We start from the raw sequence: 17,832 nt of genomic DNA on the forward strand, positions 1-17,832 counted from the left end.
TATGCAATATTGTTTTTCCTCCTGTCTCTGCATCTGTCTTTAAAGCCATTTTCCTATTTTAACCCCTTACAGGTACCAGTTGGTAAATCTCTACCAGGGGCAGAACTACCATTGGTGCACCAGGGAGGCCGATAGTAGCCAGTAAATACATAAACGTGTGTACAATCATAATGCAGGGAAGCCTTTTATTAGTGCATGTTGCAGGTCCATCTTATCTATCTACTCAAAATGACTATTTAGAGCAGCATTTATATTATTACTATTGCTTACTACTAAGTTATCTTTGGGGGGACCAAAGAAATGTTTGCACCAAGCCCTCTGTTGAGTAGGTCTGCTACTGACCTCTACATATTTATACTGGGCACCATCATCTTATGTATTCTCCCTGTGAAAGAAGCAGTGCACAGTAACAAATAAGTGACATTTATGGATTTAACAGCTATAATATGCTCTTTCGGTTATAGAGCACAATACAGAGACGGAATATTACATTCTTGAAGGTTTTTTTATCATAAACATAAACTAAATAAATTATAACTCATATTACAAGTATCGCACTAATGATAGCTTGGGTCACAATAAGCGGTATTGCTGGGCCTCAGTAACATTAGCGCGTAACTTGATATTAGAAGACCATGGTAAATCCAATTTACCAGAGATGGGTTAGCGTGGCCGACATCGCTCTATTGCAATCTATACTTTCAATGGATATTCTGACCGAGCTAAATAGCATTTGTATTACTAATTGAAAGTTATAGTTGTCACTCAAGCAAAAGCCGAAATTAAGCTGGACTATTAGCACAACTTGAAACTTAGTAAAGTGTAAGGGTTAAAAAAATTTTTTTACAAAATACATCAAAAACATATTAAATAAAGTATTACACTCATATTATTACACTCACCTTTTAATAAAAATATAATTTTAATAATAAAGGGATAGGAAAGTCAAAATTAAACTTGCAAGAATCCGATAGAGCATGCAATTTTAAGACACTTTTAAAATCACTTCTATTTTCAAATGTGCTTTGTTCTTTTGGTGTCCATTGTTGAAAAATATTACGCACGCATCCTACACTAGTGGGATGTAGCTGATGATTGGTGCCTACATACACTTGTCTCTTGTGATTGGCTAACTAGATGTATTCAGCTAACTGCCAGTAGTGCAATACTGTTTCTTCAGCTAAAGATAACAAGAGAATGAAGTATATTTGATAATAAAAGTAAATTTGAAAGTTGTTTAAAATCATATGTTAAAATGGATATGGTATATGGCAAGGTGTTTGACTGGAAAGGGTTCCAGTGTGTGTGTGTGTGTATGTGTATGTATATGTATATATATATATATATATATATATATATATATATATATATATATATATATATATATATGTCTAAATATGTGTATTACATTTCTTGTGAACTGCTGGTGCAATGCCGCCCTCTGCAGATTCGCAGCCAATCAGCCACTAGCAGGGGGTGTCAATCAACCCGATCGTATTCGAACTGGTTGATTTCTGGCAATGTCTGTCCGCCACCAGAGAGCAGGCGGACAGGTTACTGCTTGATCATTTCTGAAGGCTCGCCGGAAACACAGGGCATCAATATGCCCCTATGTCTTCAAACATATATTAAATTCACAAAGTAAAACATCAAATAATGTTTTAATATTGTGTTTTCGTTATAGTACAAGGTGAATTTAATTTTCAAATTACTCTTTTTGTTTGCTTTTTTTGCGTTTTCCTTACTGTCCCAACTTTTTCAGAATTGGGGTAATATATATATTTATTAATGTTACCTGGGTCTAGGAATGATATGATACCACTAACTTTCCGTCCTTTTTCTAGAATCTATATTTTAAAGCTCAGCAGATTGAAGTCTCACACAACAGCATGCTGATACCCAACTCATGGCCCTATATGAGAGACATATCTCTTAACAACACTGTTAGCCAGAACCTGAAAAGCCCAATACACCTATAAATTACTGCAGTACCAGTAGGCTTCAGTGCATTACTTACAACTCATGGCCCTATATGAGAGACATATCTCTTAACAACACTGTTAGCCAGAACCTGAAAAGCCCAATACACCTATAAATTACTGCAGTACAGCAGGCTTCAGTGCATTACTTACAACTCATGGCCCTATATGAGAGACATATCTCTTAACAACACTGTTAGCCAGAACCTGAAAAGCCCAATACACCTATAAATTACTGCAGTACAGTAGGCTTCAGTGCATTACTTACAACTCATGGCCCTATATGAGAGACATATCTCTTAACAATACTGTTAGCCAGAACCTGAAAAGCCCAATACACCTATAAATTACTGCAGTACCAGTAGGCTTCAGTGCATTACTTACAACTCATGGCCCTATATGAGAGACATATCTCTTAACAACACTGTTAGCCAGAACCTGAAAAGCCCAATACACCTATAAATTACTGCAGTACAGCAGGCTTCAGTGCATTACTTACAACTCGTGGCTTCTGTGGACCATGTCAGTGGATTTCTGAAACGGATTTTTGCTGCAGGAATTGTTCTTCAGAGTGAACCAATTTAGGGAATAGATTTTATTGCTGACTCCCTGCTCATGTGGAGTAAGAAGTGTAGCACTGTGCACACTTAACAAAATGGTGACACATGTAAAGGAACTTTTGGCTAGTGAGCATGGCACTATACAGCATAGCACTGCCCTCCCTCTATTTATTGTGTACTGTTTTGGATAGCCACATGAAGTAATTACTTTTTTTTTTATATATTCTCTCCCTGTGCCACCCCTGTCAAATACCACATGGGTTCCTTTATAGAGCCAGCCCCAGGTTAAATGTATAGCTAAAGTCCCTCTCAGTAACCACAACGCATTGTAGCTTGGGAACACAAATTTAGTTCAGATGCTTTAAGGTGTGGGATTCAAAACAATCATCTTGTAATACGTAGTACTGAGTTTGACTTCAAGGTACAGTGAAAAAAAAACAAACATTCAGAGGTATTTAAAATAATGAATTTACATACTGCAATATAGTTTTAATATTATTAATTTATGGGGAAGTGAATGTAATCATCTGTTAACATTTTACTTTGCACAACTTTGACATTCCGCCCTCTAAAAAAAATTATAATATAGAATACAGGACAAAACTGAGTTTTCAAAAAATTTAATGGCCTTGTCCCACAGAAAACTACTGACAGATTGGCTAGACCACACTGATGTCCTTTTTGGTTCAAATGTAAGTTTGAATATTTGCCTAACATTACATTTATTTGGCATACATATTTGAATGTTCTCTCTTGTAGACTTACACTAACTAAATCACTGATTTAATATATATATATATTTGCGATTCAACATTCTATTTTGAATGAAAGACATTTAGCTTTGAATTTCGGTTCTCAAAGATGTGTGTTAAAACCACTGATTCGTTGTTTGTCTAGTAGAATTAACATTCAATGCAAAGGAAAACAAATTCAAAACATATAAATGACAGTAACATTTCTCTATTTCATATTTTTTTTATCCATAAATTGAATCTTACAGTCAAAATTACCCAGCGCGAGGGGGGCAGAGCCAGCAGCTTAGGTGACTAGACGTACAAATATGGAGCTCTTATGCCTAAATAAAAAAATAGCCATTATTTTCAGTAAAAATGGACCTAATATTACATGTGGATAACTGCTAATTAATCCTTAACCGAAGGTTAACTTGCTTGAGCCAGCTCATAGGACTAACTTGGCGACTAACAATTTTTATGGGAGGAAGTTACCGGGGCCTACTCTCCCTGATACTGACTTTAGACAGAACCTGAGGCTCTTTACAATATGGAGGAGAATTCAGAGCTACTGTACACCTTGCTCCAGTACCTGGACCGGCAAATGGCTAGCTGTTTTCTTGACTTATCAGGCACGCTAAAATCGGAGCTGAGGGGAACGTTCTGCAATACCCTATCTAGCAAGGAGTTTAGAGCCATGCGGACGGAACTACCTCGGGGAATCCCGCTTGTGACGCTTCCCCAATCTCCTCTATTGTGTTTCTGGGGTGACAACATGGGAGATATATCATAACCCTACCGTGATCCGCTCCTAAGTGACTACCCTCCACACATGGTATATGAATACCCAGGACACGGGCTAGACATATGTGTGGCTCATGGCTACTTAACGATGTAGCAGATCCACAGGAAACGAGACAACTTAACCCTCTTCGCATGTGGCCCTAGGATCATCGCACAGCTACAGCAAATGACGGACATCGGATGTGCCGAGGAGATGGATACCTCTGGAGGACATACGCAGCTATTAGAACTGCGAGCTGTTGGGCAACCTGTCGTTATCAGCATCTTGCCTTCTCGAGCCGTCTGTGTGCATCAGCAGGGGTTGTTGAGAGCAGAAGGGTTTTTACCTGTCTCATTGTTACCACATAGGCTAGGCATAGGCTGACTATCTGATCTAATATGGGGATAAGCTGAACCCATAGCTCCTAGCTCTGCAGTATTTCTCCCCTTGAAGCCCATGTGGTATGTCGTGCTTGGAACTTCTGCTTTCCCAAAGGTATAAATGCTTACCTTACCCGGAGAACGAACTAGACACTGATACATGTCAATGAAGAGACACAGAATGACATGTCTTCATAGCTGCAAAGCTGCTTTTTGTTAATAGTAACTGGAACGATATGACTGTGCTGACCCTATGTGAATATGTTCTGTACTCTGCGCGGTGTGAATAATATTCCTAAGCTCATAATACAACTAAGGTAGCCAAGGAACGTATAATTTCCACTTATATCAGTTTAACCGGGTTTTTTTTACTGGAATTTCATGTTCAGGTAACATAGGATGTAAACCATGCCCCTTCTCCCTTTGCGTACATTATGAAATCAGCATAGTATCACACTAGGTACAGGGTAATTCAAGCCATATACCGTTTAACTTTTACTTTAGAATAGGCTATTTACTAAGTCCTTCTAGAAGCTCCTACACATTTCAGATTGCACACCCCTCTACATCTCCCTAACATTATCGCATGCTCCTCCTCACATTTAAATATCTGAGTACCATAGCCATTGTCAACATATGTGTAGTGTGCTACGCCAGATGAGGCAAGTTCTACATCACCTCCCCCAGTTATGTACCTGTTTAGATAGTTGCTTTATACTCTTCTGTTAAGCTCACAATTGTAGTTGCCTAATAACACCTTTGTATATGGCAGTCTAATGATAACACTGTTATTTTCAAGTTTATGTTTGGTTTGTATGTTGAATATTGCCTGAGTTTTGTCTTTGATCATTTCCTATGCTCAATTAACCTAGTGTAACATAAGGTTTACAATTTGGTATGCTATCTACACGGCTTTAGTATAATCACATGCACTTTATCTCATCCTCTCTGCAAAATGATGTTGTTTGCCAAGGCTTTAATATTTACAGGGGATAGTGTAGATGTTCAGAGTGAGGTGGGTGTATAAATCATCTCATGTATATTAGTTCAGATAATTGCCCTACCTTTTTGTATAGTTTACTTTTTTATACTCAAAATGCTATTATGGAAAGATACTTGTTGCAGGGGTCTTAACTCTCACTAGTATGGCCTGGAAGTTATATGTTTTTGCTGGCTGTCTAACTCACTGTTAACTCTGGTCTGCATTTTGTGTTTACTTGGTATTTATTATCATGGGTATCCCTTAATGATGTCGGATCTTTAGATTCATTTTCTGTTTGAACATAAATGCTTCAATTCCATGCCATAATTAAAGTAGGCGGTAGCCTACCATGAATGTTAAGTTCAGCATTGGGGATTGTTTCTCTACTAACATTAGATGCTTACCCTTGGGTATAGGGCCCATGCCTGGGGGGTGAAATCAATCCTTGTAAATATCCATTGCTATTGGCTGGTTTATGATATGTATTTGTATGTCTGTATAAAACAGATGTGTATGATAACACATAGATTTTTAAAATGGGTTATGTATGTATTCAGTAATATAATTATAAAAGATCCTTGTATGGCACAATTGGGAACTTGAAGCTAGATATATTAACATCCAAGTATTAGACTTCCTAGACTCCAGAGGCTCTCTATACGGACAGACGACCTACTATATCATTGCCACTTTCTATCTAAATATAATGTGGCTGCACTTTAGTTTACACTCTTCCCCCCCTCCTTTATTTCAATTCTCAGCTGTGTTCTTCCGCAGTTAAATATATTACTCTATGGTTGGTAAATGGGGGTGATTCTATATTCCCAGTAGTAAGACTGGGTTTTTGGTAAGCGTCTCTGGTCCGCTATTTCAAACTATATAAATTATGTGTCATGGTTTAACAAAGACCGTTTATCATTTTAGTTCTTTTTCCTCCAGCGGTATAAAATATATCCTTATATATCAGTAGGGAGGTGTATAAGGCCTTTATGTGACTACCATTTAACTATACTCGCAGCTCTGTCAGTCCATAAGAGACTGGAGCAGTAGTCATTCTATGGTTATATTTTGAAAAATAAAATGAGGTTTGTTTTATATAAAAATACTGTTGTTGCTAGTGGACTTACAATCCCAAGGTTTTATAATGGATATACTATATGTTAGACAATGTATTTCTGTTAATGTGCTTAAATTTCATTGCCAGAAAGTCCTTTGTATGTCGAATATTCCTGTATGCCATTGCTTTATTTCTGTTGTTATTTTTCACAACCTCAATAAAAAAATAAAAAAATATTTAAAAATTACCCAGCGCTCTATGCAAGTGGGAACATTTATAATAGCAAAACCAACATTCAATGTTGACTTTAAACCCAATATGTTGCCCAGGACAATGTTCTATTCTACCATTTGAATATCAGGAAGATTTCTTTTGTTTTATTTTTATTATTTCCCATTCTTCCTAAGACAACAGTTTAATGAGACCATTTTTAAAATTTAATCATGGTGTTTATGTTTTGACTCTGAACAAAGACAATTTCTTTCTTGACTATACTAAATATTGGTCCTCAGGCTAAATGCTATAATATTAGAAGTAAAATGCCTTGCTTTTTTGCACCATTATCACACACACAGAAATGCATGGTATTTTTTTTTTTGTCTAAATATTGTTCAAATAGAGAAAAAGCAAATAAATTAGAATTATAATGGTTCACTTATTATTATGTAATTCAATCTTTAAATCTTCTATACAGATTTTTTTTTTCAATACTAGTTGTAAAGCATGTAATGGTTGTTTTTAACAATTTAAGGATCAAAGTAGCTCTTTCACAAAAACAAATGAGCAGCTGTTCAGGCAACTACTAAACTAGAATATTATGGGCCAGAGTACAAACTGAGCGCAAATTAACGCTTAGGCTCGAGCGTTACATGCGCTAGAAGTAAGCTTTTTGCACTTGTCGGGTTGCGCTCATATTACGAGTTGAAAGTAAACTGTTTTCGCTCTTGTGCTAACCCGACAAGCGCAAAAAAAACGAAGTTAGAATATCGCATGCGCGTTCACATATTTCCCCATAGAAGTCAATAGAGAGAAGAAAGTGGGAAAAAAACAACCTTCTCGCGTGCAAATCCAATCACACACATATATATATATATATATATATATATATATATATATATATATATATATATATATATATATCATTTGCGCTAACCTAACATCAAAATATGAATATTTCACATTCCAATGTTCTTCACATAACAGAATATGTCCTATTTATTCATAAATATATATTTCTATATATATCAGATGGTATTTTGGTAAAATATATATATATATATATATATATATATATATATATATATATTTATATATAGGTATAGATACATACAAATATATATAGGAATACCTATTTATAAATACTTAGAACATATTCCCCTATGTACAGAACAATGGAATGTGAAATATTTACAGTAAATACATAGTTAAAACCTTTATTAAAAATGAATGTGCTTTTTACATGTTTTCATCTACTTAACTGCAAAGGACTCAACGCACTTATATATGTCTACATATGTGTACATATGTATTTATGTGTTTAAATGTGTATATATGTCTGTAAATGCATATATAGATATATGAATTCATATGTATACATATATAGACATATACCTATACGTACAAATTCATCTTTAGACATGTATATGTATGTATGTCTATGTTAAAGCCGTTTGCTGCCCTTTTATTCTAACACCTGAGACCTCATATCTTCGAGCCCTTATAACTTTTGTGTACAATATTTTTGTAAATAATTTGTATTAGATGGATTGTAAGTGTTCTTTGTAATGTATTTCTTATGTGTTTTGTGCAACTTTTTAGTTTTGCAAAATAGTTGACCAGTATTTATTCTAGCGTAAATCGCGATTGCCCTCAAGCGACCGCGTTTACTTTTAACTTATAATACCAGCAGTAAGCATGATGAGCACAAACCTCTGCAATAAACCCCTTATCACTCAGGCGCAAACGTTTGCGCTCCACTTGTAATCTGGACCTATATATTTATAACTTGTTCAGAACTAAAAAAAATTAGTTTTTACAATTGAAATTACAAAAAAAATATTTTGAAAGAAATTTACATTTTCGAAACCACTGACACGATGCATATATTTAGACATAAATTAGAATATTTTGTTCATAATTTTGTTAACTTATTTTTATTTTTTTATTTCAGTCATTACACAGTTACGACAGAAGCTTGAAAAACTTCAGGGTACACAACTTCCTGAGAGCTTTCGAGTTCCTTATGATCCTGGGCTAAGAGCTGGTGCATTATTGGTAAATACCACAAAGTTTTCTAACTGTTGAAGTGTTAACACTAAGGGGCCAATTTATCATGTTCGGGCGGACATGATTTGCTGTAGCATACGCTCTCGGCATTTATCATTGCACAAGCATTTCGTGTGAAATGCTTGTGCAATGCCGCCCCCTGCAGATTCGCAGCCAATCGGCCGTTAGCAGGGGGTGTCAATCATCCCGATCGTATCCGATCAGGATGATTGCTGTCCGCCGCCTCAGAGGTGGCGAATGAGTTAAGGTGCAGCGGTCTTAGTAATTCGGCCCCTAAAGCATGATATTGAAGTTTTACTTGTACCAATACATATACATATTTAGATATGTATGTATCTCTATGTTAAAGCCCTTTTCTAATACCTGAGACCTCATATCTTTGAGCTCTTATAACTTTTGTTTGCAATTTTTTTTTAAATAATATTTAGCAGACAGTGTTATAAGTGTAACTGTACTTTTTAATGTATTTTTGATGTGTTTTGTGCAACTTTTTATTCGAGTGTAACAGTTAACCAGAGCTTTGGCGTGCTATCCCGACACCCATTAAATTGAATTGCTCTCAATCGAATGCATTTACTTTCAGCTTGTAATACACACTACTGCCAACAGCCGTGATAAATCCAATATCGTTCATGCGCAACAGTTAGAACGCCTCTCTCAATTTGGCTCTCAATAGGAAACAGTAGTAGTGTGCTCATTGCGCTCCTATTATAAGTCATTGGTTAAATTTTGGCCTTGCATGCAATCCAAAACACTGCTTTCAAATCCAACGCTTTTGAAAACCTGGTATAAAGTATTTACTTTTGCGCATTGACAAACACATTAAAATGCTATAGAAAGGGGGGCGTGCCTAGGTGGCCATATTAAGTCGCACTATTTGAAGCACTGAAGGAAATCCCGACTATCATCTGAATAACTTTGGATTTTGGCAGAACCACTCGCTTTTGAGACTGTTGTTAGTTCTGTAACACACAGCGGTTCAGATACATATAAATATTACAGCCTTTGCGTTCTCATAGTCCGGAGCTACGCCGTGGAGAAATTAGGCCTAGACCTTCTACATATTTCATCAACTCCCCCATGAGCATTGGGGTCAACAGGCTCATCATGTCTAATCTAAAGGAAGAGATGTTACACGCAGAACTACACCTTCTGCTTACTAAACTTGAGCACCAAATGCACCGCAACTTTAATGATCTGACCTCACTCCTACAGCAAGGAACCTCTGAGAACTTTTTGCGCAATGCTGCGGGACAGGACCTGACCGCCCCAGTTTGTGATTAGTCAGGAGAGGAGATAGCGCTGCAGTTTGCCCAGCTAGCAGAATGTCCACATACAGAGACTATTTGTTTAATGGAGGAGAAAGTAGAACAGGAGATGCGCATGAAAATAATTGACCCACTTGTATCTACACACAGCCAGGAATTTTCGACTGCCGATACAATGCCTCAAGATGGCTGCCGAGAGCTGACAACATTTACGTTGGCTACTAACAGGAAGGTGACCACATCTGCTTCGGATCGTACTAACTTGGTTTGGGCGGTTCTTTGGAGGAATCCGGCAGATCCCTTAGAGCCCTATCCACGTACCTCCCATCACAGTGTTCCTGCGGCATTCCATGGTAAAGTGTGCCTTGAAGTAGGCATAACTCAGTCCGACAAATATACCACTGTTATTGTAGACATAATCCTGAGATGCCATCATTAGGGGTAAGGTGCTGGGTTTATACCCCATCTGCAATAGTTGAGACCATCCCACATATTAAGCCCCCACTAGCCATGCCCAGGACAGTTACTCGGATTGAACTAATCACCTCTCCAAACTTCTTCTGCCGAGGAGGAGTGGGTTGAAGCTCATGCCATCTAAAGTCAGACGAGTAGGAGATTACATATTAAACAGTTCCTTTACACCTACTTACAGTATAGTTCACAAGTTTATTATTGGTTTTCATATTATAATATGGGACTTCCTCCTGTTATACAATTATTATTGCTTAACCCATTTCCACGGGGGCAGCAGGAATTATTGTTGCAGAGATAGACCTAGTAACTAGGAATTTCCTATCTGTTTCGTTGCCTACAAAATGTTTGTAGGTCTCTTAAAGCAGATGTACATGAGATGTATCAAATAACAAGTCAAACACCCTATGGCTGTACCCATCTCCCTTGTCTAGATTTGGGGGCAACGGACAGTATAATGTTTATATACAGTTAAGGTATAGTATATTGTTTATACTGTGTGACTGCAGCTCCTGTACTTACATTTACCCCTAAGCCCTGACTCAAACCGAGGTTCGCTGGTTGCCCTGCCTCCCTCCCTGTCTCATTTGAGTAATGATATCTACTAGTGTGTAACTTTGGTCCTTAATCAAATAGTTTCCATGTTTCCAGTTTAATTTATAATTTCTCCAACATTGGTGTGTACGGTCCACGGCGTCATCCTTACTTGTGGGAATATCTCTTCCCCAACAGGAAATGGCAAAGAGTCCCAGCAAAGCTGGCCATATAGTCCCACCTAGGCTCCGCCCACCCCAGTCATTCTCTTTGCCGTTGCACAGGCAACATCTCCACGGAGATGGTTAAGAGTTTGTGGTGTTTAGTTGTAGTTTTTTATTCTACTATCAAGAGTTTGTTATTTTAAAATAGTGCTGGTATGTACTATTTACTCTGAAACAGAAAAGGATGAAGATTTCTGTTTGTGAGAGGAAGATGATTTTAGCAGACAGTAACTAAAATCGATTGCTGTTTCCACATAGGACTGTTGAGATGAAGTAACTTCAGTTGGGGGAAACAGCAGACTTTTCTGCTTAAGGTATGACTAGCCATATTTCTAACAAGACTGTGTAATGCTGGAAGGCTGTCATTTCCCCTCATGGGGACCGGTAAGCCATTTTCTTAGTCTCAAACAGAATAAAGGGCTTAATATGGGCTATAAAACTGGTAGACACTTTTATGGGCTTTATTTGGACATTCTATACATGTTTATGCTGATAATTCACACTTATAAACTTGGGGAACGTTTTTTTGGGGGGGTTTTTTGAGAGCAAGACATGCAGATGCATGTGTGAGGACCTGAAAGTAGTTGGAAAAGTTCCTAAAAGGCGTCATTTGGTATCGTATTCCCCTCTGGGCTTGGTAAAGTCACAGCAAAGGCTGTAGCTGGGACTGTATAGGGGTTAAATCTGTAACCGGCTCCGGTTTCGTTATTTTAAGAGTTAAAGCTCTGAAAATTGGTGTGCAATACTTTTAATGCTTTAAGACATTGTGGTGAAATTTTGGTAAATTTTGAACAATTCCTTCATATTTTTTCACATATTCAGTAATAAAGTGTGCTCTGTTTAAAATTTAAAGAGACAGTAACGGTTTTGTTTTAAAACGTTTTTTTGTGCTTTATTGACAAGTTTAAGCCTGTTTAACATGTCTGTGCCTTCAGATAAGCTATGTTCTATATGTATGAAAGCCAATGTGTCTCCCCCTTCAAAATTGTGTGATAATTGTGCCATAGCGTCCAAACAAAGTAAGGACAGTACTGCCACAAATAATGAAATTGCCCAAGATGATTCCTCAGATGAAGGGAGTAGACATGGTTCTACATCATCTCCTTCTGTGTCTACGCCAGTTTTGCCCACGCAGGAGGCCCCTAGTACTTCTAGCGCGCCAATGCTTATTACCATGCAACAATTGACGGCTGTAATGGATAACTCCATAGCAAATATTTTATTCAAAATGCCTGCATATCAGAGAAAGCGCGATTGCTCTGTTTTAAACATTGAAGAGCAGGAGGGCGCTGATGATAATTGTTCTGTCATACCCTCACACCAATCTGAAGGGGCCATGAGGGAGGTTTTGTCAGATGGGGAAATTTCAGATTCAGGAAAATTTCTCAACAGGCTGAACCTGATGTTGTGACATTTAAATTTAAATTAGAACATCTCCGTGCACTGCTTAAGGAGGTGTTATCTACTCTGGATGATTGTGACAACTTGGTCATTCCAGAAAAATTATGCAAGATGGACAAGTTCCTAGAGGTTCCGGTGCACCCCGACGTTTTTCCTATACCCAAGCGGGTGGCGGACATAGTGAATAAGGAGTGGGAGAAGCCCGGCATACCTTTTGTTCCCCCTCCTATATTTAAGAAATTATTTCCTATGGTCGACCCCAGAAAGGACTTATGGCAGACAGTCCCTAAGGTCGAGGGGGCAGTTTCTACTCTAAACAAGCGCACTACTATTCCTATCGAGGATAGTTGTGCTTTCACAGATCCTATGGATAAAAAAATTGGAAGGTTTGCTTAAAAAGATTACCTTCTACAACCCATTTCGTGCATTGTTCCTGTCACTACAGCAGCGTGGTTCTGGTTCGAGGAACTAGAAAAGTCGCTCAGTAGAGGAGACTCCATATGAGGAGGTTATGGACAGAGTTCACGCACTTAAGTTGGCTAACTCTTTTATTTTAGATGCTGCTTTGCAATTAGCTAGATTAGCGGCGAAAAATTCAGGGTTTGCAATTGTGGCGCGCAGAGCGCTTTGGCTAAAGTCTTGGTCAGCGGATGTATCATCCAAGACAAAATTGCTTAACATGCCCTTCAAGGGTAAAACTCTCTTTGGACCAGAATTGAAAGAGATTATCTCAGACATCACTGGGGGAAAGGGTCACGCCCTCCCACAAGATAGGCCTTTCAAGGCCAAGAATAAGTCTAATTTTCATTCCTTTCGTAATTTCAGGAACGGACCGGGCTCTAATTCTGCATCCTCTAAGCAGGAGGGTAATACCTCACAGACCAAACAAGCCTGGAAACCGATGCAAGGCTGGAACAAGGGTAAGCAGGCCAAGAAGCCTGCCGCTGCTAACAAAACAGCATGAAGGAGTAGCCCCCGATCCGGTACCGGATCTAGTGGGGGGCAGACTCTCTCTCTTTGCTCAGGCTTGGGCAAGAGATGTTCAGGATCCCTGGACGCTAGAAATAGTTTCTCAGGGTTATCTTCTGGAATTCAAGGAACTACCCCCAAGGGGAAGGTTCCACATGTCTCACTTATCCTCAAACCAAATAAAGAGACAGGCGTTCTTACATTGTTTAGAAGACCTGTTAAAGATGGGAGTGATACACCCAGTTCCAATGACGGAACAAGGAATGGGATTTTAATCAAATCTGTTCGTAGTTCCCAAAAAAGAGGGAACCTTCAGACCAATTCTGGATTTAAAGATCCTAAACAAATTTCTCAGGGTACCATCGTTCAAAATGGAAACCATTCGAACGATTCTACCCACTATCCAGGAAGGTCAATTTATGACTACCGTGGATCTAAAGGATGCGTACCTACATATTCCTATCCACAAAGAACATCATCAGTTCCTAAGGTTCGCCTTTCTGTACAAACAATGGACGACATTCTAATACAAGCGTCGTCCCTTTCAAAATCAAAGGCTCATACCAGACATCGTTCTGGCCTTTCTCAGATCTCACGGATGGAAGGTGAACATAGAAAAAAGTTCTCTGTCTCCGTCAACAAGAGTTCCCTTCTTGGGAACAATAATAGATTCCTTAGAAATGAGGATCTTTCTGACAGATGTCAGAAAGTCAAAACTTCTAAGCGCTTGTCAAGTTCTTCATTCTGTTCCACGTCCTTCCATAGCTCAGTGCATGGAAGTTGTAGGGTTGATGGTTGCGGCAATGGACATAGTTGCTTTTGCGCGAATTCATCTAAGACCATTACAACTGTTCATGCTGAAACAGTGGAATGGGGACTATACAAACTTGTCTCCAGTGATTCAAGTAGATCAGAAGACCAGAGATTCACTCCGTTGGTGGATATCCTTGGACCATCTATCCCAGGGAATGAGCTTCCGCGGACCAGAGTGGGTCATTGTCACGACCGACGCCAGTCTAGTGGGCTGGGGTGCGGTCTGGGAATCCCTGAAAGCTCAGGGACTATGGTCTCGGGAAGAGTCTCTTCTCCCGATAAACATTCTGGAACTAAGAGTGATATTCAATGCTCTCAGGGCTTGGCCTCAGCTTGCAAAGGCCAGATTCATAAGATTCCAATCAGACAACATGACGACTGTTGCGTACATCAATCATCAGGGGGGAACAAGGAGTTCCCTGGCGATGAAAGAAGTAACCAAAATAATACAATGGGCGGAGAATCACTCCTGCCATCTATCTGCGATCCACATCCCAGGTGTGGAAAACTGGGAGCGGACTATCTGAGTCGTCAGACATTCCATCCGGGGGAGTGGGAACTCCACCCGGAGATTTTAGCCCAATTGACTCAATTATGGGGCAATTCCGGACATGGATCTGATGGCGTCTCGTCAGAACTTTCAAGGTTCCTTGCTACGGGTCCAGATCCAGGGATCCCAAGGCGACTCTAGTGGATGCACTAGTAGCGCCTTGGACCTTCAACCTAGCTTACGTGTTTCGACCGTTTCCTCTCATTCCCAGGCTGGTAGCCAGGATCAAACAGGAGAGGACCTCGGTGATCTTGATAGCCCCTGCGTGGCCACGCAGGACTTGGTATGCAGACCTGGTGAATATGTCATCGGTTCCACCATGGAAGCTACCTTTGAGACGGGACCTTCTTGTTCAGGGTCCATTCGAACATCCAAATCTGGTCTCCCTCCAGCTGACGGCTTGGAGATTGAACTCTTGATTCTATCAAAGCGTGGGTTTTCAGATTCTGTGATTGATACTCTGGTTCAGGCCAGAAAACCCGGTAGTAACTAGAAAGATTTACCATAAGATATGGAAAAGATATATCTGCTGGTGTGAATCCAAGGGAATTACCTTGGAATAAGATAAAAATTCCTAAGATTCTTTCCTTTCTGCAAGAAGGTTTGGATAAAGGATTATCTGCGAGTTCTCTAAAGGGACAGATTTCTGCTTTATCTGTCTTACTACACAAACGACTGGCAGCTATGCCAGATGTTCAAGCATTTGTTCAGGCTCTGGTTAGGATCAAGCCTGTTTACAGACCTTTGACTCCTCCCTGGAGTTTAAATTTAGTTCTTTCAGTTCTTCAAGGGGTTCCGTTTGAACCTCTACATTCCATAGATATTAAGTTGTTATCTTGGAAAGTTTTGTTTTTGGTTGCTATTTCTTCTGCTAGAAGAGTTTCAGAGTTATCTGCTCTGCAGTGTGCTCCGCCCCTATCTGGTGTTCCATGCAGATAAGGTGGTTTTGCGTACTAAGCCTGGTTTTCTTCCAAAGGTTGTCTCTAACAAAAATATTAACCAGGAGATAGTTGTACCTTCTTTGTGTCCGAATCCAGTTTCAAAGAAGGAACGTTTGTTACACAATTTGGACGTAGTCCGTGCTCTAAAATTCTATTTGGAAGCTACAAAAGATTTCAGACAACATCTTCTCTGTTTGTCGTCTATTCTGGTAAAAGGAGAGGTCAAAAAGCGACTTCTACCTCTCTTTCCTTTTGGCTTAAAAGCATAATCCGATTGGCTTACGAGACTGCCGGACGACAGCCTCCTGAAAGAATCCACAGCCTCACTAGGGCTGTGGCTTCACATGGGCCTTCAAGAACGAGGCTTCTGTTGACCAGATATGTAAGGCAGCGACTTGGTCTTCACTGCACACTTTTGCCAAATTTTACAAATTTGATACTTTTGCTTCTTCGGAGGCTATTTTTGGGAGAAAGGTTTTGCAAGCCGTGGTTGCCTTCCGTTTAGGTAACCTGATTTGCTCCCTCCCTTCATCCGTGTCCTAAAGCTTTGGTATTGGTTCCCACAAGTAAGGATGACGCCGTGGACCGGACACACCAATGTTGGAGAAAAACAGAATTTATGCTTACCTGATAAATTACTTTTCTCCAACGGATTGTGTCCGGTCCACGGCCCCGCCCTGTTTTTTTAATCAGGTCTGATGACATTATTTTCTCTAACTACAGTCACCACAGGTACCATATGGTTTCTCCTATATTTTTCCTCCTGTCCGTCGGATCGAATGACTGGGGTGGGCGGAGCCTAGGAGGGACTATATGGCCAGCTTTGCTGGGACTCTTTGCCATTTCCTGTTGGGGAAGAGATATTCCCACAAGTAAGGATGACGCCGTGGACCGGACACACCGTTGGAGAAAGTAATTTATCAGGTAAGCATAAATCTGTTTTTGCTATGTGCATGTGTTTATATGCCATATATATATATATATATATATATATATATATATATATATATATATTACCAACATTCCATGTGTGTTCCACAAAGATCTAGCTTGACAACACTCCAAAATAATTGCAAATATCCTAACTATACTTCCCCCTCCTCCCCCATGATAATACTAGTTATACATGTGGAGATTCATCGGTTTATGTCAATCTGAGACATTGACCCAATATGGGTACTTAACTTGTAATAACTGAAGTAATCATGGTCTGGAGCCTTTTCTACCATACTAACTTTTAACATCCCACTATTCTGCTCATATTCTTATCATTATACTTAGCTACCCATTACTAGAGTATTTTTACCTGAGGTCAGAATGCAATGCTTGGGTCTCCCTATAGAGTTATAGTTTCCTCTATCCAACTCTCTTCCTTAAACGCTATTCTCATACCTTGTATATTATAATCATTTTATGGTGTCTCAAGCAGGTGTTTACCCGCTGAAAAATTCTATTGACTTGCCTATTGGATCTTTTAATAGCCTCACATACCTTTCCAGTGTAACCAATATCAAAGAGTCCATAAGCGACCAGCTCACTAGCCATTCAAGAAAGCAGCCATATGTATAAAAAATGAGGTTTCAGATGTTTATATTTTACCATTCATTCTGTTTTTATTTGCTAGTATCAATGTAATTTGTTTTATAAAAATGTGATCATTTATGCTTTGACATTTATTGTATATTTTTTTTTCCCTTTTTATTTGCGCAAAACCTCAATAAAAGATATTTAAATAAAAAAAATTAAAAAATTCTATAGAAATAAACAGAGGTGCATTTACGCTTGGTAAATATGAAAAAAAGGGTTAATAATGAAAAACGTTATTGAGGAAGGGTTAAAGAGATAAGATGTATGACAAGGGGACAGGAGACGGGAATGGGTAATATTTGTATACTGTAGGTA

General features: G+C 38.9%; 1 protein-coding gene across 2 annotated transcripts in view; it reads left to right on the top strand.

The window, feature by feature from the left end:
* PIK3CG (phosphatidylinositol-4,5-bisphosphate 3-kinase catalytic subunit gamma) overlaps window positions 1-17,832 on the top strand; it is a 190,865-nt gene that overhangs the window by 130,112 nt on the left and 42,921 nt on the right. For both annotated transcript variants that reach the window (XM_053716569.1, XM_053716570.1), the window contains exon 5: window positions 8,644-8,747. In XM_053716569.1, the coding sequence (XP_053572544.1) occupies window positions 8,644-8,747 (104 nt within the window). The remainder of the gene's footprint in view (window positions 1-8,643; window positions 8,748-17,832) is intronic.

This window comes from Bombina bombina, chromosome 6, assembly GCF_027579735.1.
Source record: "Bombina bombina isolate aBomBom1 chromosome 6, aBomBom1.pri, whole genome shotgun sequence".
Taxonomy (NCBI): domain Eukaryota; kingdom Metazoa; phylum Chordata; class Amphibia; order Anura; family Bombinatoridae; genus Bombina; species Bombina bombina.